The sequence below is a fragment of the Martes martes genome, assembly GCF_963455335.1.
Source record: "Martes martes genome assembly, chromosome: 4".
Lineage (NCBI taxonomy): Eukaryota > Metazoa > Chordata > Mammalia > Carnivora > Mustelidae > Martes > Martes martes.
Window position 1 is genome coordinate 166,207,966 of NC_137891.1, and position 23,535 is coordinate 166,231,500.

The window sequence follows — 23,535 nt, forward strand, 5'->3', positions numbered from 1 at the left end:
AAAACACTAGGTAGGCAAGCTGAGGGGGAGCTCTCACCTTGGAAACAAATCCAATAAGATCCCCTTGATTTAGCATTGATAACATGAAGTGGAAAGAGCATGGCCTTGGGAGCCAGGCAGACATGAATTCAAATTCTAGCTTTGCTACTTAGGTTCTGGGTATTGCGCGTTACTACATTATCAGTAAAGAGCAGTGAGATGGTAACAAAGCCATGGATAGGAACTAACTGCAGTGATAGGAACAATGGACCCAGTACCCCTTTACCAAATGGGCCGGACGTAGGGACTCACTTCTAATGAATAGCGTGTGGAAAAGGACAAATTGTATCTTTCTAGTGGAGAAAGCTGGCAGATACCACCCTAACCAATAATGATATTCTTCCCCCAATTGCATAACCCCAGTCTAATCCTGAGAAAATATTAGACAAACCCAAATTAAGGGGTATTCTATGAAACACTTGACTAGTACCCTTCAAAAGTGTCAAGGGCCTGAGAAAGCAAGGAAAGCCTGAGAAACAGATCCAGATTAGAAATCAAGTAGACTTAATGTCTCAGGGCTCTGGGAATTGATGGACTGGATGGTGGACCAAGAGAAAACACATTAGTGGAAAGACTGGGGACATCTGAATGAAGTCTTCCACTGAGCTAATGTCAACTTCTGGATACGTGTACCATGGTTATATAAGACACTAATGTTAGAGGAAGCTGGGTGATGGGTCTATAGGAAATTTTTGTACTGTCTTTGCAACCTGCAATGCTTTTTTTTTTTTTAAAGCTTTTATTTATTTATTTCACAGATAGAGATCACAAGTAGGCAGAGAGGCAGGCAGAGAGAGAGAGAGGAGGAAGCAGGCTCCCCGCTGAGCAGAGAGCCCGATGTAGGGCTCGATCCCAGGACCCTGGGATCATGACCTGAGCTGAAGGCAGAGGCTTTAACCCACTGAGCCTCCCACGTGCCCCCACAACCTGCAACTCTATTCTTATTTCAAAATAAAGTCTTTCGGAAATCTCCCTCGCTGACAGTAATGTGTACCCACAGTTGAGATACCCTGCTCTTGATCCATCTCCTCCAGAAATCTCTGGGCAGATTTGACCCTCAACTGTAGCAACATGTGGTCTTGGCATGTCTTCCATCACAGTGTTCCCCAAATTGCAGGGCATGCTGGAACCACCTGAGGAGGTTTTAAAAATCCCAGTGCCTAAGGGTATTATATAAGACTGATGAATCCCTGACTTCTACCTCTGAAACCAGTAATACATTATACATTAATTGTTTAATTTAAATTAAAATAATAATAATAACAATAATAATGATAATAAATCCCAGTGCTCAAACACCAAGAAGAAGAGCAAAGTTACCTGGCTTGGGCATCTGATAAATGCTTTGATGCTTCCTTCATCCCCCTCCTGCCCCTCTTCTTGTGGGGTGGGAATCTGCCGACACATGCCCTCTGAGTGGAGTATCCATGGTAGGCAGAAAATGGCTCCACAGGGACACCCACATCTGAAACCTCAAAACCCATGACTGTGTTACCTTCCATGGCAAAAGGAACTTTGCAGATGTGATTATGTTAAGGATTTGGGATGAGAGGATTACCCTGGGTTACGTGGGTGGACCTGCTGTAATCACCTGGGTCCCTGTAAGAGGAAGGCAGGAGTGTAGAAGTCTGAGATGGAGATGCAGTGACAGATGCAGAGAGTCAGAGCCAGAGATCTGAAGATGTGGTACAGCCAGCTTTGAAGGTTGAGAAAGAGACCACAAGCCAAGAAACAAGGTGACCACGAGAGGCTGGGCAAGGTCAGCAAACAGATCCCCCCTAGAGCTCCAGAGGGCACAGCCCTGCAGACACCTTGATCTTGGCTCCATGATACCCATTTTGGGCTCCTGCCCTTTCCCCCACCCACCACCCAGAACTTTTAAGACAACTGTGTTCTTTCAGGCCACGAAATTTGTAAAAATTTGTTAAAGCAGAAATAGGGAAGGAATACAGTGTCTTTCTCATCCAGCTGGTGGTCTGTAATGTTTCCCGTGCTGTTCTTAACCCCTGCTTATGTTAATAAAGATTAAAAATTTATGCCACCGCTTATTGGATTAGTTGTGGGACCAAGAAGCATGGTCTGCTCAATTTTGCACACTCTTCTTCATGCACTTGCTGACTCATTAAGTCACTAATTCACTCATTTGCTTACCAATTAATTCACTCTTAGATTCTTTCAGTTCATTCACTCACTCATTCGCCACTCATATACGTGTACACATGCACACACATCTCAACAAATAGCTGTGAGTTGTGGAGCAATGTCACTGATTCTTTGATGGCCATTTATAAGCAGCATTTGAAGGATGGATATGTCTTAGGAAAGGAGGTGGTGGTAGAGAGAGGCATCTGAAATTTCCTGGAAGCCAGACTAGTGGGAAAGGCAGGGTCATAAACAGTAGGCTTAGGCTCTTTGGCACTAACTTCATGCCAAGAACTATTACTCAATCTCATGTGACCATAATATTTTAATAAGAATGATGGTAATGTTTTAAGTATATCATCTCCAGAAAAGCCTAGAGAGAGAGAGATTAATTTTTCCAGGCCATGCAGCAATGAGTGGCAGAGCCAGGCCTCAGACTCAAGTTGGTTTGACTCTTAAGTCCATGTGTTTTGCCGCTACTGGGAGTCTAGGAACTCCATTGTCTAGGACCAAGGAGAAGAGGAAGTCAGCAGGGAATAAGGCCAAGTATTGCAGTAGGAGGGCAGGTGGAAGAAGAAGAAGGTATCTAAATCTCAACATTTGAGGGATTCAGGCGACACTTTTCTCATTTGGGTTGATGGATTTCTCGTTCCAGATGGATCTGGTCAGTTTACCCCAGGTCATGGAATGTCCTGAGTCTAGCAGGTAGGCTGACATGGATAGACCATAGAACCAGACCAGCATGTGCAGGTACAAACAGAACCTGGGTCTACTGTTTAGAACACAGACTGGTCAAAGCTGAAGTGAAGTGTCTACACCTAGTCCAGTGGCTTAGTGGACAATGGACAGGCAATGGAACAGATGATCAAGCACAAACGGGATGAGCATGGCAAGGTCCAGGCATGCCTGCTTACCTCTGGTAGGACACAGCAAAGGAAGAGAGGATGAGGTCTAGAATAAGACCAATTTTGGGGAGAGAATGCCCACAGCAAAGTATGACTGGATATCCCTCGCAGGCCTTGACAAAAATACTCTATTATGCCACAGAGTAGGAAGAGTGGTCCCTGATCTTTTTGTCCAGCTCCCTGCCTCCTTCAACCAACATGAACATCTTTCATTTGGTCTGCCTAGCACCAGCCCCTCCCTCCTTCTAAGCACATCCCTTTTGGAGAACTGCCCTCGAAATAGTTCCAGCGGGGGCCTATGCCCTTGGCCCCAGGCATGGGCACGCCCCCCAGCGGTACTACTTGGAGGCCTCCAGTGAGCTTTTTCTAATTAGAACTAAGAGAAGGGATTTTTGTCTTGTTTCTGGAAGTGAAGGTGTGAGGATAAATCAAAGCTGCTAAGGGTGGCCATGGGTCCAGCCTTGAGCATCGCCATTTGCCATGGAAAGAATGAAGCCAGCAGACAAAACAACAGAAATAGGGCACAGAGAGAGGGGCCTTGTGGCATTTGAGTCCCTGGGTCTAGTCATCCCTGGGGCCAGCTATGGCTTGACTATAGCAGCGAGTCATGTCTTCTCTATTCCAGGCTGATTTGATCTGGATTTCTGCCACCTGAAACCAAAAGCATTAGCCTAGATGTGATGCAGATGAGCAATATGAGAAGACAGGAGGAGAAGACTCTCCTCTTCCCCATTTGTCCATTCTCTCCTTTTTATCTCCTTCCTCTCCCTTCTTCTTGCTTTTGCTCCACTAGATCTCTGGTTTGTTATTCAGAAAGTATACATACAACACTGGCACATTATTGGCCCTCAGTAATAACAGCAAATGGCCTTTGAGCACTTGCTATGTGCTGAGAACTGTACCAAGAGCTTTTTTTTTTTAAATTTAATTTTATTTTTTCAGTGTTCCAAGATTCATTGTTTATGCACCACACCCAGTGCTCCCAGCAATACGTGCCCTCCTTAATACCCACCACCAGGCTCACCCATCCCCCCACCCACCTCCCTTCAAAAACACTCAGTTTGTTTCTGAGAGTCCACAATCTCTCATGGTTCATCTCCCCCTTTGATTTCCCCCAATTCACTTTTCCTTTCCTTCTCCTAATGTCCTCCATGTTATTCCTTATGCTCTACAAGTAAGTGAAACCATATGATAATTGACTTTCTCTGCTTGAGTTATTTCACTCAGCATAACCTCCTCCAGACCCATCTATATTGATACAAAAGTTGGGTATTCATCCTTGATGATGGAGGTGTAGTATTCCATTGTATATATGGGCCATATCTTCTTTATCCATTCCTCTGCTCTAGAGCATCTTGGCTCTTTCCATGTTTGGCGATTGTGGCCATTGTTGCTATGTACATATGGCCCTTCTTTTCACTGCATCTGTATCTTGGGGTAAATACCCAGTAGTGCATTTGCAGGGTCATAATCTCCGCACTGTTTTCCAAAGTGGCTGCACCAACTTGCATTCCCACCAACACTGTAAAAAGGTTCCCCTTTCTCCATATCCTCTCCAACACTAGTTGTTTCTTGTTTTGTTGATTTTGGCCATTCTAACTGGTGTAAGGTAGTATCTCAATGTGGTTTTGATTTGAATTTTCCTGATAGCTAATGATGATGAACATTTTTTCATGTGTTTGTTAGCCATTTATATGTCTTCTTTAGAGAAATGTCTGTTCATATGTTCTGCCCACTTTTTGACGTGACTATCTGTTTTTTGGGTGTTGAGTTTGAGGAGTTCTTTATAGATCTTGAATATCATCTCTTTTTCTGTAGTGTCATTTGTGAATATCTTCTCCCATTCCGTGGGTTGCCTCTTTGTTTTGTTGACTATTCCCTTTGCTGTGCAGAAGCTTTTTATCTTGATGATGTTCCAAAAGTTCATTTTGCTTTTGTTTCCTTTGCCTATGGAGACATATCATGAAAGAAGTTTGAGGTGGCTGATGTCGATGAGGTTACTGCCTATGTTCTCCTCTAGGATTTTGATAGATTCCTGCCTCACTTTAAGGTCTTTTATCCATTTGGAGTTTATCTTTGTGTACGTTGTAAGCGAATGGTTGCATTTCATACACAGCTGTCCAATTTCCCCAGCACCATTTATTGAAGAGATTGTCTTTTTTCCACTGGATATTTTTTCCTGCTTTGTTAAAGATGAGTTGACCACAGAGTTGAGGGTCTATGTCCAGACTCTCTACTCTGTTCCACTGGTCTATGTGTCTGTTTTTGTGCCAGTACCATGCTCTCTTGGTGATCACAGCTTTGTTGTAAAGCTTGAAATCAAGCAACGTGATGCCCCCAGTTTTGGTTTTCTTTTCAATATTTCCTTAGCAATTCGGGGGCTTTTCTGGTTCCATACCAATTTTAGGATTGTTTGTTCTAGCACTTTGGAAAACCTCAGTGGAATTTTGATTGGGATGGCTTTGAAAGTATAGATTTCTCTGGACAGTATAGACATTTTAACAATGTTTATTCTTCTGATCCATGAGCATGGAATGCTTTTCCATCTTTTTGTGTCTTCTTCAATTTCTTTCATAAGTGTTCTGTAGTTCCTTGAGTACAGATCCTTTACCTCTTTGGTTAGGTTGATTCTCAGGTATCTTATGGTTCTTGATGCTATAATAAATGGAATTAATTCTCTAATTTCCCTTTCTATGTTTTCACTGTTAGTGTATAAGGAAGCAACTGATTTCTGTGCATTGACTTTATATCCTGCCACATTACTGAATTGCTGTATGAGTTCTAGTAGTTTGGGAGTGGAGTCGTTTGGGTTTTCCATATAAAGTACCATGTCATCTGCAAAGAGAGAGAGTTTGACTTCTTCTTTGCCAATGTGAATACCTTTTATTTCCTTTTGTTGTCTGATTGCTGTTGCTAGGACTTCTAGTAGTATGTTGAACAACGGTGGCGAGAATGGGCATCCTTGTCGTGTTCCCGATCTCAAAGGGAATGCTGTCAGCTTTCCCCATTGAGAATGATATTCACTGTGGGTTTTTCATAGATAGATTTTATGAAGTTGAGGAATGTTCCTTCAATCCCTATACTTTGAAGAGTTTTAATCAAGAACAGATGCTGTATTTTGTCAAATGCTTTTTCTGCATCAATTGAGAAGACCATATAGTTCTTCTGTCTTCTCTTATTGATTTGTTCTATCACACTGACTGACTTGTGAATGTTGAACCACCCTTACATCCCAGGGGTAAATCCCACCTGGTCATGGTGGATAATCTTTTTAATGTACTGTTGGATCCTATAGCTAGGATCCAAGAATTGAGAATCTTGGCATCCATATTTATCAGTGATATTGGTCTGAAATTCTTCTTTTCGATGGGGTCTTTGCCTGGTTTGGGAATCAAGGTAATGCTGGCTTCATAGAAAGAGTCTGGAAGTTTTCCTTCTGTTCCTATTTTTTGAAACAGCTTCAGGAGAATAGGTATTATTTCTTCTTTGAGTGTTTGGTAGAGTTCCCCAGGGAATCCATTATGCCCTGGGCTCTTGTTTTTTGGGAGGTTTTTGATCACTGCTTCAATCTCGTTACTAGATATTGGTCTATTCAGGTTGTCAATTTCTTCCTGTTTCAGTCTTGGAAGTTGATAGGTTTCCATGAATGCAACCATTTTTTCTAGGTTGCTTAACTTATTGGCAAATAGCTGTTGATAATAATTTCTGATGATTGTTTCTATTTCCTTGATGTTAGTTGTGATCCCTCCCCTTTCATTCATATTTATTAATTTGGGCCCTCTCTCCTTTCTTTTGGATTAGTTAAGCCAGTGGTTTATCCATCATATTGATTCTTCCAAAGAACCAGCTTCTAGTTTTGTTGAAGTGTTCTACTGTATCTCTAGTCTCTATCTCATTGATCTCCACTCTAATCCTGATTATTTTCCTTCTTGTTCTTGGGGCTGGCATAATTTGTTGTTGATTTTCCAGTTCTTTAAGGTGTAAAGAGAGCTGGTGTATTTGGGATTTTTCAATTTTTTGAGTGAGCCTTGGATGGCTATATATTTTCCCCTTAAGACTGCTTTTGCCATATCCCATAGGTTTTTGACTGATGTGTCTTCATTCTCATTGGTTTCCATGAATTGTTTAAGTTCTTTGATTTCCTGGCTGATCCAAACATTCTTAAGCAGGGTGGTCTTTAGCTTCCAAGTGTTTGAATTCCTTCTAAACTTTTTCTTGTGGTTGAGTTCCAGTTTTCAAAGCATTGTGGTCTGAGAATATGCAGGGAATAATCTCAATCTTTTGGTATCAGTTGAGCCCTGACTTGTGACCCCATATGTGGTCTATTTTCGAGAAAGTTCCATGTGCACTCAAGAAGAATGAGTTTTTTGTTGTTTTAGGTTGGAATGTTCTATATATATGAAACATCGGAATGTTCTATATATGAGGTCCATCTGGCCCAATGTGTAATTCAAAGCTCTTGTTTATTTATTGATTTTTCTGCTTAGATGATCTGTCTATTGCTGAGAGTGGCGTGTTAAGATCCCCTACAATTAATGTGTTCATATCAATATGACTCTTTATCCTGATTAACAGTTGGCTTATGTAGTTGTCTGTTCCCATATTGGGGGCATAAATATTTATAATTGTTAGATTTTCTTGGTGGATAGACCCTTTAAGAATGATGTAGTGTCCTTCTTTATCTCTGACTACAGTCTTTAGCTTAAAGTATAATTTATCTGATATGAGAATTGCTACCCCAGCTTTCTTTTGAGGCCCGTTGGCATGAAAGATCATTCTCCATCCCTTCACTTTCAGTCTGGATGTATCTTTAGGTTCCAAACGTGTCTCTTGTAGACAGCATATGGACAGGTCTTGTCATTTTATCCAGTCTGCAACCCTGTGCCATTTTATGGGAGCATTTAGGCTGTTCACATTGTGCAAGTGATTATTGAAAGATAAGTTTTTATTGACATCATGTTGCCTGAGAAGTCCTTGTTTCTATAGATTGTCTGTGTAAATTTCTGTCCTATGTCACTCTTCGCTTCTTTCTTCTTTTATGGAACCCCCCCCCTTAATATTTCTTATTCTGCCAGCTTGGTGGTCACATACTCTTTTGAACATTGCCAGTCTTAGAAGGTCTTTATCTCTCCATCCATTTTGAATGTCAGCCTTGCTGGATAAAGTATTCTTGGCTGCATGTTCTTCTCATTCAGTGCCCTGAATATGTCTTTCCAGCCCTTTCTGGCTTGTCAGATTTCTGTGGACAGGTCTGATGTTATTCTGATGGACCTTCCATCAGAATAATGTAAGGAATCTCTTCCCCTAGATGCCCTTAGGACCTCTTGTCTAAGATTATGATTTGTGAATTTCACAATTAAGCATCTGGAAGTCTTTCTAGATTTGTTGATCTTGGGGGTATCCATTCTGCCTCTAAGACACAAACATTTGTTTCATTTTCCAGACTGAGAAAATTTTCATCCAGAATTTGTTCAACTATATCTTTCTCTCTTTCTCCACCCCCTCAAGGATCCCAATAATTCTGATGTTGGAATGTTTCATGGCATCATTTATTTCCCTAATTCTGTTTTCATGGCTTCTAAGCTATTTGTTTCAGGCCTCCTCTTGATCCTTCTTTTCTGTCAGTTTGTCTTCTAGATCACCAACTTGATCTTCTGCCTTGATTACTCTAGCTGTTAGAGTATTTAGATTAGATTGGATCTCACTGATAGCATTTTTTAGTACTGCCAGATCAGCCCTCACTTCCGCCCTTACAGTTTCTGTGTTGCCACTAATGGTCTTCTCCAACCTAGCCATTGCTTGGATAATTGTTACCCTGAATTACCTTTCTGACATACTGTTTATGTCCATATCCAATAGTTCTGTGACAGAGGGCACATTCTCTGAATTTTTCCTCTGTTCGGTGTTCCTCCTCCTAGTCATTTTGGTGAGAGGTGGTTAAGGGGATGTATAGCTGAATATATCAACCATGATCCAGGCAAGGTGCACCCTGGAAAGTTTTTGAAGCAACCACCAAAAAGAAAAAAAAGAGAGAGAAAAGCCAGCCAAAATCAGCCCCAAAAGTAAGATTTATAAGGTAAACAAAAATGAGCAAACAAAAAGACTGACAATAGTAAAAGGCAAGGAAAAAAAAAAAAAAACCCAGCCAAAATGAACCCCAAGAATAAGATTTATATAGTACAAAAACAAAAAACAGATACACAAATACTAACAGAAGAATAAGATGGGAAGGTGCTTATAAATCCTTTATGTGGATGAGGAAGGTTATTTCGGTTCTTCCTGGGTGAATGTTGTTATCTTTGTTAAAGGATTCAAATTTCCAGAGATACAGGGAAATTAAAATTGGTTTATATATAGGGGTAGTATTGAATAGGGAAAAAGGATTACCTTGAAGCTTATATCTATATGTATAAAAAAAGAAAAAGAAAAAAAACACAGGTATATGTATGAAAAAAGTTCAAGTTAAAAAGTTGTTATGCAATATGTTGTATTAAACCTCTAGTTGTAATGGTAAGGAGGTTAAAAAAAATTAAAAGAACAAGAATCATGAGAATGAATTAAAAAAAGTTGTCTATGAAATAATACAGGTTTTGGGGCAATACTGGGAGCTTAATATATTGTTTTCCCCTGATGTTGGGGTTTTACAGTTTTATGGGGACCTTGTGATTAATATCCTCTGGTTCTTTTGGCTTGTCTTCTGGGGGAGGGGCCTGCCATATTGTTTTTTTGTTTGTTTGTTTGTTTGTTTTCAGTCAGTCCTGCTTGAGCTGAGTCGCCCTGCCCACTATCAAGGAGTTTGGCTCCGTGGAAACCAGCTTTTCAGGCTTTTGTTCTCTGGAGGTTTTTGTTCTTTGGGGGCTTTTTGCAGGGCTTTTTGGAGGTTTAGTGGAAAGCAAACCGTCTGCACCCAGACCTCTGCCTCAGAGAGAAGCCTCAGTCTGCTCCCCTCTGGGTGGTCCAAAACACACAGACTCCCCCTCTGCAAACTCCACTGAGCAGTGCAGCTTCCCACAGGCAATGTGCACCCCCATGCCACTAAAGCCACGAATGATATTCATCCCGGTGAGCCCAATCCCAGGTGACTGACATTCCTAGGACTGCTGTCTGGGGTCCATGCCCTCGCCCAGTGCACTCACACCCAGTGGCGGCACAGGTCGCATGCAGAAGTCAGTGGGCCCAGAGACCGTGGGCCAGTGCCCACACCAGACTCCCTCATGCACGGGCAGGAGTGGGCCCAGCCCAAGCAGTGGTGCAAGCAGTGGAAAGCCGTGGGCTCATGGACCACGGACTTGAGCCCCCTCTGGACTCTCTCTGGCATGGGTGGTTGCCAGCAGTGACTGTCCTGGGACCATGGGCTTAGGCTCGTGCCCGTGACCACCTGATTCCACCAGTTGCCTCTTAAGATCTTTTACTCTTTTTCAGTGCTTCTAACCAGACTCCAAGTTAATGCTGGTCCCCAATCACAGGGCACTTTCATATTGAGGTATTACTTTCCAATGAGTCACTTCTGGTGGCTCCCTCCCCCTTCTGTTTATCCTCTGATATCAGTCCGAGCATTCCCACCCTGCTTTACCTCTCCACTGGTGTCTTCTGCCCCTGTAGTGATCCAGAAGTTTATAATCTTACATCTCAGGCTGATTTCATGGGTGTTCAGAGTGTTCTGGTAGATATTTAGCTCACTTTAGGGGACTGGTTGAAACAGGGTCTCCTACTTCTCCGCCATCTTGCCCCTCCATACCAAGAGCTTTTATACCCATTATCTCACTTAGACCTCCTGTCAGCTCTATGAGGTGGGTGCTGTTGTTACCCTTAGTAAATAGCAGGGGAAACTGAGGCCCAAAGCAGGTCAGCCACTTGCCCATAGTTAGACAGCTGATAGTTAGACAAGAGATGAGACTTGAACTCAAGCAGGAAACTTCCAGGGCCCATGTTCCTAATCTCCACCCCAAACTGCTTTTTTTTTTTTTAAAGATTTTATTTATTTATTTGACAGACAGAGATCACAAGAAGGCAGAGAGGCAGGCAGAGAGAGAGAGGGGGGGGGGGGTAAGCAGGCTCCCCACCAAGCAGAGAGCCTGATGTGGGGCTCGATCCCAGGACCCCAAAACCATGACCTGAGCCAAAGGCAGAGGCTTAGCCCACTAAGCCACCCAGGTGTCCCCTAAACTGTTTTCTATTCAGTAAGTGTTAGCCTTTGGCCCACGACTCTCCCTTGCTTTCTGGAGACATGCCATGATCGAGAATATGTAGCTGCTATGTCTTGAAGGCTTAGCAGGAGTTTACGAGCATCACCATAGCACCCCAAATTGTCACAAAGCGCTGTGATACACATACTGGAAAAGAGAGACTCAGAGAGGTGAAGCCATCTCCCAGGGTCACACAGCCAGTGGCTGTGGAGGCAGGATCTAAGTCCAGCTCCATCTGACTAGGACATCTTGCTCACTGGCCTGCACATCACCAAGATGCTTTAGCCCATCCATTCTCCAGCCAACTAGAGGCTCATGCCCTCAGTCAGGGCTTCAGAGCTGCCTGGCTCTCAGGCAGGGCGGGCTAGCTGCCTCGTCCTGGAGGGGGAGGGGGGCATTGATGATGCTCAAGCTAAGAGTGGCAGTCGAGTGGCAGGCAGAGGCTGGCGTGGGAGGCTCCTCAGTAAGCCATCTGCAAACATTTCCTCAGGATGAGAAGTATTATCCAAATATAATCCCCAGAGGCCTCTGCAAGGCATACATTCCCTTGGGAGGGGGACAGGCCCCTTCTCTGACTCATGTCTGCTAGTGACAGGTGGAAGATGGGCAAGACTGAGAGAGCAGGAACTGGTGGAGGCCAGGCTAGAGCCGCTGAGGGAGAAGGGAAGGTGGCTGCCACATGGACTGGCTACCTTGGGTGACAGAGTGCCCTGTCTCTTCCCCCATGTACTGTCCTGTCACCAGACTGGATGCAGGCATCCTTACTTCCCCAGGGAAACCTAGGCCAGGCTACTCCGTGGTCTACTTAAACCCTGTATGCTCTGGAAGATAGGGTTCAAGGCTCTGATAAGATCCCATCCCTTCTCCTCTCAGACCTTACTAAACAAGGGTGGGGGAGAATGGTTCACATTTGTGAAGCACCTGCTGTGTGTCAGGCACAATCCTGGACACCTTATATACATAAGCACAGATGTTCTTAGGACTCCCATTGCACAGATGAGAAAACTGAGGTTCAGAGAATTTTTGGCACATCCCCATACTTACACAACTAGTAAATAGTGGAGCCCAGACTCAAATACAAGGCTGTGTTGGTTCCAGAGGCCTGGCCCTTAACCTTTGACCTCCTTAAATCTATTGCCTCTGTGTAGGGGAACAAGACAGGTGATAACCCAGACAGGGGACATCTCCACCTAGGCAGAGTCCTGAGCAGGGAAGGCGAGAAGGTCCAAGTTGAGCGTGAGTGTGCCTCGGCCACCACGTTCCTAAGGCACCCACTTCCTGGGCCAGGCCTGATGGGGCAAGCTTTAACATTTTAGTCCATGGGTCCATCAGCTCTCCAGGCGAGCTCTCTGGCCTAACCTGGTGCAATGCAGACCCGGGCTGGGGGCAGAGAATGGCTAGCTAAGGATTCAGCAGCAGGGCAGGGTGGAGACGGCGCTTAGATTCTGTCCCGGGCAGACGGCAGCCGGCCGTGGAGGAAGACATTGTACGAGGCACCCGACATCCCGTGAGCGAGTGGGGTGGAGGTACAGGGTCAGAGGTGGAAGTCCTGATGTGGGGGCCACCCTTTCCGGAATCTCCCTCCCGCGGGTGAGGCCCGTTCCCATCGGCCCATTGGCCCCTCTGGTGTCACGTGGCCACCCTGAGCCAATCAGGCGCGCCCTGTGGGTCACGTGGGGTCGGCGAGGCGCATGCTCTTCAGACGCTTGTAGCTCACGGAGGGGAGTAGGACTGACAGAAAATGAGGGAGGCACGGGGGCCCTGGAAGGTAGCTGAGGGCACGCCAGGAGCCTCCTCACCCGGAGCTCAGCACTTCAGGCCCCGCTCCCGTTCGCAGACCCAGTGCCAGTCTGCTCTGGGCAGCATCGTGAGCACGGCCTCTGCGCAGTTAGGAGACGCCTCAGCCAGCAGCCTTTCTGGGTGAGCAGCCCTGCAGGGAATGCAAAAAATGAGCACCCCAAGCCACTCCCAGCCCTTCTCAAGGTGCCACCCCCCAATGCGCGAGCCACAGGACCCCCAGCGGTGATGACACCCACATCCCAGGGGCAGACATTGCTGGGAGCCCTGTCCCTCCCTTTTCCTGGTTCAGATACTCGCCCTCCAGGGAGCAGTGCATCTGGAGGAAAAGCGTTTACCTGATGTAGCTTGTGTGGGTTCCCTGGGGCTAACAATTAGCTGAGCAGGGAAGAGCCCTGGTAATTTGTTGAGTTTATTGAGTTCCTTCTGGGGAAGGAGGAACATTTGCCCACATTGATTACAAGACCTCACTGTTAGTGCATTGGGGATGTGTCAGGATGAGAAGAGTCCCCCAGAAAGGTACCAGCAGCTGGCAAGTGAGTAGGGGATAGGGCGAGGGCTGAGGGACCAAGGGGGTGTGGGGGCGCATCTTCATAGGAAACCAGGATGAAACCCATTATGGCCTTGGAGGCTCTCACCACTGTCTCCAGGCTCACCTGCTGGTCTGTTTTCCCCCTCATATGCCCCCTGCTTTCACTAGCAGGATCTCATTCATTCATTGACTCATTCAAACGTTCCTTCTTCTAGTAAGCAACATTTATGGAGGCGTGTTAAGTTTCCATGGAAGGTACTGATGAAAGAATTAAAGAAGAAAGAAACAGCCCCTGTCTTCAGGAGCGCACAGTTTGGAGGATGAGGCAGACCCCTGGATGATTCTTGGTGAGACAAGCACCAGGGTAGAGGAAGTGCAAGGAGTCCCAAGGTACACAGGAGAAGCCAGCCAGACTCTCTGGAGCCAGTGACTATAAGATACCTGCTCAAGGATGAGCAGGAAGCATCAAGAAAAGGGTGGGAGTAAATCAAAATGGACAGGGAGGATTTGGCAAGGAGCTGACTTATCAGTCTTGGGAAACATTCAGAACAGATCTGGACTAACCATCTGTTGGGAAGGCTGCAGATGAGATCTATACATAGCTGGCCCTTAGGCCTGGAAGTCCTGTGAAGTCCTCATCAATTAGGATTTTAATATTAACTGAATCCCACTCTCCTAGTAGCAAAGGGTATGTAATTAGAAGAGATGCCCACAGCTGAAAGCAGGAGACTGCCATTCGTTCATTCATTGATTCATTCATTCACAAGACATGCATAACGGAAGTGCTCTTAGCTCTCTCCACCTGAGCAGCTCCATGGGGTAGCTGGAACTCCCATGGCCTTGTTAGAACTTCCTGACCAATAATGTCCTGTGGCACTCTAAGCACCAGCTGCCTGCAGGCCATCTCCCACCCCCACCCTCAAAGCCCATGCCCTCCATGCTCCCACCAGCTGAGTCTTGCACTTTCTGAGAATCAGATGGGTTTGTTGCCAACTCTCTTGGTGCCAGTCATACTTGTTATTGTAATTATGTGATTTAAATTAAACATCACATAAACTGATGAAATATGAGTGTGAAAGGAAATAGAGTTGCATCTATGGAAACTAAATTGAGTGCTTTGGAAAGACTCCATGGAGGAGAATCTCTAAAAAAAATTGCTTCCTAAATATTAGGTGTGAGTGACTGAGACAATTGCTCAGTTCCATCGGGGCAGGGACCAGGACTGTCTTGCTCACCGTTCCTTCCCCAGTGCCCCCACACAGTGCCTGGCACATGGCAGGTGCACGATAGATATTTATTGAGTGAATGAGCTGTAGCTGAATCGGATATGGCAAACGATGCATTATAGATGGAGTTTATATAAGAGAGACAGTGTGAAGAACAAAACTGTGATCAAAGGAAAGAACTTGGTACTGCATTAAATGGATTGATGCATAAATGTACATTGAAGTATTTGTACACTATCAGGAAATGTTTTAGCTATGTATGTATTATTATTCCTTACGTGGAAATTACTTCTTACCAACAAGCTATGTCATCTGCAAGGCTTAGGGTAGGTGTCAGGAAACTGTTTCTGTAAAGGGCAAGATAAATATTTGGTGTTTTGCAGGTTATAGTTTCTGTCCCAACTTCTCAATTCTGCCATTGTAGCTTGAAAGGAGGCAATATGTGAATGATCACAGTTGTGATCCAATAAAACTTTATTTATAAAAACAGACAGCAAACTACAGTTTGCCAACCCCTGTTCTAAGGAATTGCCTTTTCCACATGCCAGGCATGGTGCTGTGTTTCTGGACATAGCAAGATAAAGAAAATCCTGTCCCTGCTCTTATAGAGCTTGGCTTCTAGTCGAGGAGATGGTTATGATTTGGTGTGTCCAGTACGATGGCAGGGGCATGAGCATGGTGCAGAGGGGCCACAGTGAAGGCAAATGTTTCTCCCATGGGGCAGGGAAAGAGAGAGGTGGAGAAAAGGAGACATTGGTTAGGTTTATGGGAGCAGTGATATTTCCCAGGAAGTCAGGTAGGGCAACAGGAAAGGACATCCCAGGTAGAGGGAGTAGCATATGCAGAAGCATGGAGACATGAAAGAAGCTGGGGCTCGAAGTGGGTGTCACTGGAGAGGGAAGGCATGAGAAAGTCTAGACTTTGTAATACTGGAGCCAGCGGGCCTTTGCTGCTGGGTTTCTAGCAAGGCAGGAACTCGGGGAAATCTCCCCCCAGAATACAGAGGGATTGAAGGCAGAGGGCAGGTCAGAAGGCTGTCTTAGTAGTCCAGGTGAGGACCATGAGGTCACGAGGCAGAGAAGATGTGGCTGCAGTTGCTCATGGAGAGCAGGAATGGGAGGAGTTAAGGATGATGCCTGGTTTGGGTGACTAGGAAGATGGTGTGGATTATGGGAAGAAAGAACACTGAGGAGCAAGAATGATTGGCAGAAGCTTGGGTTTGTCCAGACAAGTCCCAAAACCTCCAGGTGGGTAGCTGGGATTTGAATTTACATACCATGGCTCAGCTGCTCAGAGCTGCCTGAATGACTAACTGGGTTGGGTAGGCACTCCTGAGAACCAGATATTGGGATGCCTTTCCAAAGATAGGTCTTAAGGTTCAGGGACTTCAACAGTCCATATCCAAAAGAGAACTGCATTCATCCCGAGCTTTTGCCCAGTTCCAGGAAAATAGATGGTATCATGGATTTGTCCTGGGAAAAGCATTTATCTCGACTTAGCAAGAATCCTAGGCATTTGGCTAAAGGAAAACTGATACGGAAATCATTGGTAATGAGAATGAGTATCAGAGCTGAGTCAATAAATGTTCACTTTATTGACAAGAGGTAGCTGGGGCAGTGGCAGCAGGAGTCAGGTCTCCAACAAGGGCCTTGGTGCCCTTTACCCACCACCACTAAGCCATTCCCAGAAGGGTTTTTCCTGGTTGCATCATGGTGCCTTCTCCATCCCCCAAAGAGAAGAGCAGATGGCAAGTGGGGAGGGAAGTGGGTGTGGGAGTGGGGATAAAGTGGGACACACCTCCTATATTTTGTATTCTTTCCAGCCAGCTTTGGAATTGGAAGGATGGTTTCTGCTTGCCCCTGGGATGCAGAGATTCTCTAACCCTGTGTCAGATTCAGGCTGTGCACATAGCTTAGCTGTGAGATAAAGCCCACAGGAGATGCTCTGGGAGCCCAGAAGCCAGATGCTATTGACCAAGGAGTTGAGGTTGTGCAGATGAATATGGTGTAGAGTTCAGGCTTTGCAAGGACTGCCCATATCCAGGGAACCAGTGAGAGTGGCACCCACTGGCAAGTGCCATGCCTCGTATCCAGTATGTGCTCGGTGAGTAAATGAATGAGTGAATGTTCTGCTGAGCATGTCAGTTTTCAGGAATACTGAAATTTAAACCAGAAGCTCCTAATACTCCTCCCCCTCTGTGTACAGCTAGGAAGCGATTCCTTGCAGACTCAGTTATCATCTCAGCGCTCCCAGCATCCTGACTGTAGGAGAAGCTTCTTAAGAAGAAATGCTTTCCGTGAAGTCTGCTCTGAGCTCTCTTATTACCAAGACAAGAACTTAGAGATTGCTGTAGGGGAATTCAAAGCCACTTTTCCCATAATCAACTACAAGCATTAAAGGGAGCGGTTGTGGGTTTTGTTGTTGTTGTTGTTTTATTCTCCCCAAGCCAGATTCCATTAATGAAGCCCCATTTAACGGAAGTCAATTTACCAAAAAGGAAAAAAAATGAGTGTAATTGCTTAAATACATTTTATGCTATACTGCAATAGCAGTTTCCGGGGCGAACTTGGAGTTCCCCAGGCCCCCCAGAGTGAAGTTAATGTGGACAGAAAGGTTTGAAGGGGAGAATCTCTTTTTGAGTTTCTTGCCTTTAATTATGATTCTAAGAGGGAGCAAAATTAAAGAGGATCCTGGGGGGGATGTGGGAGGGGAGGAAAAGAAACAGAATGGAATTCAGCCTGAACTGTTCAACTGCCTTCCTTCATGCTTGTGTGTATGTGGCAGTACAATGCAGAAGCTGAGTACATAGGCTTTAAGTGGGGTGGTTTGAGTTTGACTCCCACCTCTGCCCATTTAATAGCTGTGTGACCTTGAACAAGTTTCTTCACCTCTCTGTGCAGCCAGCTCGTACAATGGGAAAGGGGAGAAAGCAGCAAGTGCAAAGGCAGAGAAGCACAAAAAAGCAGTGTGTGCTCAAGTACAAGTAAGGTCTTCTGTTTGGTTGGAGATGGTTTTTTTGTGTGTCTGTGTGTGTGTGTGTGTTCATGTGTGCTCAGGGAAGGTAGGCAGGCAGGAGTCAGACCACAAAGACTTCACCAAGAAGGTGACATTTGATCAAAGCCTTAGACGAAGTGAGGAGGTGAGCCACATGGATGTCTGGGAGAAGAGCCAGCTAGCAGGCAGAGGGAATGTCAAGTGCAAAGGCCCTGAGGCCAAAGGAGGTCTGGCCAGGTTTTTTTGTTGTTTTGTTTTGTTTTTGTTTTTCTTTATTTTTTTCGTTATGTTATGTTAGTCTGGCCAGTTTTGAACAGCAAGGAGACCCATGTGGCTAGAACAGAAAGAATAGAGGTGAAGAGAGGAGGAGGTAGGAGAGGTGAGGACACTCTGACTTTTTTTAAAGCCTAAGGCCAGCAAGGATAGGAGCCACTGAAGACTGTTTTTAATTAACTCTATTTTGGGTAAATTTTGCCGAAAATAAAGTGACCCATTTTAAATGTACAGTTTTTAAAGCTTTGACCAACGTGTACATCCCACATAACCACCATCTCCTTCACAATGTAGAACATTTCTATCACCCGAGGAGGGTCCCTTGTACTCCCTTCCAGGAGATCCCTGCTGGTATCTCTCACCCCCAGCTCTGGCAATGACTAATCTGCTTTCTTTTGCTATAGATTAGTCTTTTCCAGAGTTTCATATAAATGGAACTGTACCGTATGTCCTCTTTTATCAGTATAATACTTCTGAGAGTCATCCATGCCGTTGTGTGTGTCATTGGTTTGTTGGAGAGTTGTCAGTGACACAGGCACCATCTCAATGGCAGAGTCTGATGTGATGACAACAACACAGAAGCCCCCAATTCCTGGGATAGTTGCCAGAAAACTCTCCAATGTGCATTTATGTGTGATGAGGCAGGAGCAGAACAGAGTAAAGGTATGAAGGCACCACAGGGCCCTGAGAGTTTAAGCCTTGGGAGGGAACAGTTAGCAGGAGTCCTAGGGATGAGTAAAGGTGTGGGAGAGATGGAAAACAGATGTCCCTTGGGGCTTCTCCAAACTGGACAGCTGGAGTTAGAGCAGGTACTGGGGCTGGAGAAGTCTCACCTACTTCCGCTTTCCATCCAGATCATTACTCTCCTCCTGCTTCTGGGACCCTGGCACCCTCCCCACATTCTATTTTGCAATAAACAGCCTTTGGTTCTGAATTATTCAGGTGAATTCTGCCTATTTCTACTTCCCTTATGTAAATAGTCTCCAAGTTTTGTCATTGAGATAGAATTGAATTTAGCCTGGGGGGGGGAGAAAAACACAATACTGTTTGTGGCTCCTTAGAAAACTTAAATGACTCAGCCTATAATAAACTATTTTAAATGGGACCTGGTAAAATACGGTAATTGGTTTCTAGAATAGCTCTTACCATGGCAGTATGGGTTATATTACTGGAGTTTGGTGTGTGTCAGCATTTTCATTATAGTAAAAATTCTGTTTTGCCAGGGTATGAAGCCACTTGGTTAATTCCTTTGCTTATTAAATATTTATAGGGTCCCACCATGCCGGATCTCTTGCACTTGTCCCTCCAAATACTCTCACCAACCTTCTCCACTTGGTTCCGTGTTTAGGAAGACTTAGCTGTGGGTGGGGCTACATCAGTATGCTCCTTTGTTTCTGGCTTCTAATTGGGAGAGATCAACAGAAGTGTCAGCAGGAGACTAGAGGAGGGGAGGGAGGAACGTGAGTTCTGGGTATCCGTTCCGTGTTCCCTCCAGGTGGAACTTCCACAAACTGCCTGAAGATCTGGGTCCTGTATAGTGGCCCTTTCCATACAGCCTTCTTTTTCAGAGACACCATTTCTTCTCCAGGCCCAAGACAGCTCCATAAGCTGTATGGACACTGCCCCATCCCTGGTGGTTGTCCCTTTACAAAGAGTCCATTCATGGAACTCCTAGAATTATTCTCAGATGACCGTACCACCTGTTTTGTACCGGAATCCTGATGTCCCTGCTTTGTATCAACCATTGTGCTCGGTGCTTGGTTCAGAGATGAAGAATGCAAGTGGAAAAGAAGAAAAGAGCAACCACCATTTACCAAAAGCTTTCTGTTTGCCAGGGACCATGCTAAGGTCTTTGTTGTATGTTGCCTCATTTAATCCTTGCAACTCTGAAGGAATGGTTGTCATTTTCCCCCATTTTAGAGTTAAAGTTACTGAGAGCGGAAGTAATTTTTGTTAAGATAAACAGCTGATCCCTGCAGAGCCCAAGCTTCACCACCAGGCTACAGTGCCCTCTTTGAGGAAGTATCATAGGGAGACACACACCTAGACAGGGAATCAGAATGCAGTGATGTGGCATCACGGAGGAAGGAAAAGGAAAATGAGATTTCTCGAGCCCCTATGTGGCCAGGACGGGGCTGTGTTCTTTGCCCACAGGTCTTCTGGCTGCTATTCATATTCTCACCCTCAGAAAGGTTCAGTGACTAGTCCTAGGTCACACTGCTACTAAGTGCTGAAGCTGGATTGGAGCCCAAATCCACGTGGCTTCAAAGCCAAGCAGAGGAGGAAAGGCTTTTCCAGGACGTGATGTTTGAGAGCTTCCCGAAGTCATCTCAGGTGACATGGGGGGTGCAGGAGAGAGGGCTACAGGTGGACCTGTTCTCAGCAGTAAAGGCGAAGATCTAGGAAAGGACAAAAGTGTGCGTGCTTAGGAGATGTGAGTGGGGTGTCCCCGCGGAGGTGGGAGCAGACAGGTGGGAGGTGTGATGTTGCCAGAGTGGAGGTATTGGGAAGCTTTGTACCTGATTCTTATGTGGGGAGGAAGAGGGGGAAACACCAGTGTATGGGCCAGCTGGGAGGCTGTGAGGTAGACGAGGGAAAATAAGATGGAGGGGATTCCTGGGTGCAGGGAGCCTGCAGGGGTTGGGGGACATCACGGCTTAGCCTGAGTATGGTGGAGAGGGCCAGCACTGAGTAGGGGCTCATTTCGGCAGGGGACAGGTGGGAATTTTGAAAAGCAGCATGTCTTTTGTAACCACTAGGGAGCCCCTGAAGGTTCCTGTGCTCCAGGAGGAAGGATCTGGTTGACCTGGAAGTTGGCTCAAGATGGCAATTTGTCAAGAGGCTAGGGCACCGAACAGTGACAGGGGGAGAGACCCCGGTGCCCTGCTCTCTGGGCTGGACTAGCTGGGAGCCAGAAGAGGCTAATCTACGGGAGGAGGGGTGGACCCAGCAGGAAGGGGGAGGCTTCTTATGGAGGCAGCAGCACTAGGAGAAGAGTTAGAGGAGACCTGGGGCCTACTGAGTGATCCCAGAATGGGCTCTCACACCACTGAAGGGCCGCACTGCCTAGAGTGCCTGTGTTGGCCCTTTCCACAGACTCCCTGGGGCCTCACTAGGGCAACTGATCCTTGGCCCTGAAGCTGTTGGCTGGATTTTTGCTGGGGGAATCAGGATCTTAGATGGGGGTGAGTGGGCTCTGCTGGGAGGACTGCAGGAGAAAGCTCCTGCAACTGCGGTCTGTGGCACAAGGTAGTGACACCTGTCAGCACTCCTGGCTGGGGGGAGGGGATGGGCCTCTGCTCCTGGCCTGAAGGACCCACCCTCTCCACAGCTTCTTAAGGTAACCCAGTGGTGGGAAGGGCCCCTAAAGAGCCACCTGAAGCTGCTCAGTCCCTAGGTCGCTGGAGGGCAGCCAGGGTGGCACCACCCTTCCTTCCCACTCTAGGCCTGGACTGAGGCCCTAGCTTGCATGGGAAATGGGTTCACGCCTGGATGCCTGCCCTTGTCTCACCCCTAACCCTGCTGACGTCGTGTTCCCACAGGTTCACTGGAGCCAGCCTCCCAGCCCCGGTCATCAGCAGCAAGAACTGGCTGCGGCTGCACTTTACCTCGGACGGCAACCACCGGCAGCGCGGTTTCAGTGCCCAATACCAAGGTAGGTGGGGCTGCCATACTGCCTCCATGGGCTGCAGTGACTCCTGGGAGCTCATCATGTCCCCAGGCATGCCTCTATCGTCCTGTTCTTATTTGCAGACCTAGGGTCTCCACATCGGCATCTCTGCATCTGCCACGGTGGCCTGCTGCCCCAGGCAGCAATGGGGTCATGTGGCCCGAGCTGCCCTTCTCCAGGCCCCTCCCAGGCCCCACCAAGTGCCTTTGAAGAGCCAGGCACTGTGCTGGGCACTTGATAAGCATCATCTCATTTAACCCTTATCACTCCACTGTGAAGTAAGTGGTGTGACCATCCCCGTTATATGGACATGGAAGGTGAGGCCCAGAGCAATTAAGCCAGTTTCTCAAGGTTATCTGAACTCCTCCTGCCTATTGAATCCAGAGCCCAACCTCTCGATCACCGGTGTTCCACCTCCCCTGGTGTAAAGCAGAAGACTGTCTTTTGTGTTACGTAGCACCCAAATGTATTACACACGCAGGCAGGGGAGCTCTAGGAGTGCTGTAGTTCAGGTGCTCTAGTCTGTGAAGGGCTACCTGGCAGCCAGAAACCAGACTGGGAATGGCAGGGGGAAATTGCAGGTAAGTAGATTTCTGCTCCAATCCTGGAGAACTGGCTCTCCCCAAGACGGGGAGCTCCTCAGGCCTGGAGGAGATCCAAAGTCCAGGGAATGTATGGGAGTAGATGAGGACATTCCTTTCAACCTTGAGTTTGCTCAAAGTACACAAAATTTATAAACACCAAGGGTGGGCTTTAGAACTTGCTCATTAAGCCCTTAACTGCTACCAATTACAAGCTGATGTTGGTTCTGATTGATTCGACAGTAAACTTGTATTGCACACCTATTAAGCAGAAGGCCCTGGAAGGCCCTTGGGAATAAAAGGTGGGGTGGGCTCACGGTGTAAGTGAGCGAGTGAGGAAAACCAGTGGTATGTAGAGAATGGAACCATGTAAGGCTGATAAAAAATAAGAAGTGCCTCCTGGCAGGGGTGTGCTGGGGTCAGGGGGTAGGGGCGGGGGGGAATGCAGATTCTCAGGTGGAGAGCAGGGCAGTGTGTCCCTCCCAACCCCGGCTTGGAGGCTCTGGCTCTGGACAGCAGTGGCCCATCACTTACCTGGAGGGGGCAGGGGGCAGCCCCTGCCACCAGGCCCCCAGGGCCAGACTTTCTGGCCTGAAACTAGGATAAAACTGGCTTTGGAGGCAGAGGCCTTACCTGTAAAATCTGGGACCTTTCCTAAACAGCCTCATTTCCTTAGCTCAGGGTAGCAGGACACCTTTGAAATATTTAAAAAATAAACCCAAAAGCCACCCTGGTCTGATGAGCTTCACAAAGCCTCACTCTGAGAGCTTTCCTGAAAACATTTTTCCACTGCAGACCGTGGGCTTTTGTGGAAGCAAAGCACCTGTCTGGATCTTTTTTTTGTATTTTCCAAAATAGAAAAGCAGAGATGAATATTATCATTTTATCTGGTTAAATAGGTGCCAGGATTTCTACTATTTCGGGTGCCTGAGGGCCTGTTTGGCATGGTCGTGGGTTACAGTTTGATGCCAGACAATGGGGGACAAGAACCGAGCTGTGTGGCAGCCTCTAGAAGATCAGGAGCATACCTGCTGTGCAGGAGGCCTAGACGAGGCCCTATCCCCCACTGCCCTGCTGGGGCCCCCCACAGCGCAGTGGCAAAATGTGTTTTTAATTCCTACATTGCAGCTGAAGAAGCTGAGGCTCAGAGAGGTTTAGTAACAAGCCCAACACACATAGATCACACAGGT

The 23,535-nt window shown here is 46.4% G+C and overlaps 1 protein-coding gene across 1 annotated transcript in view; it reads left to right on the top strand.

Moving 5' to 3' along the window:
• The window catches only part of CSMD2 (CUB and Sushi multiple domains 2), a gene marked incomplete at its 5' end in the record, with an annotated part of 593,570 nt that overhangs the window by 266,342 nt on the left and 303,693 nt on the right, over positions 1–23,535 (top strand). The window contains 1 exon segment of the mRNA XM_080802687.1: positions 21,637–21,749. Within this exon segment, the coding sequence (XP_080658813.1) occupies positions 21,637–21,749 (113 nt within the window).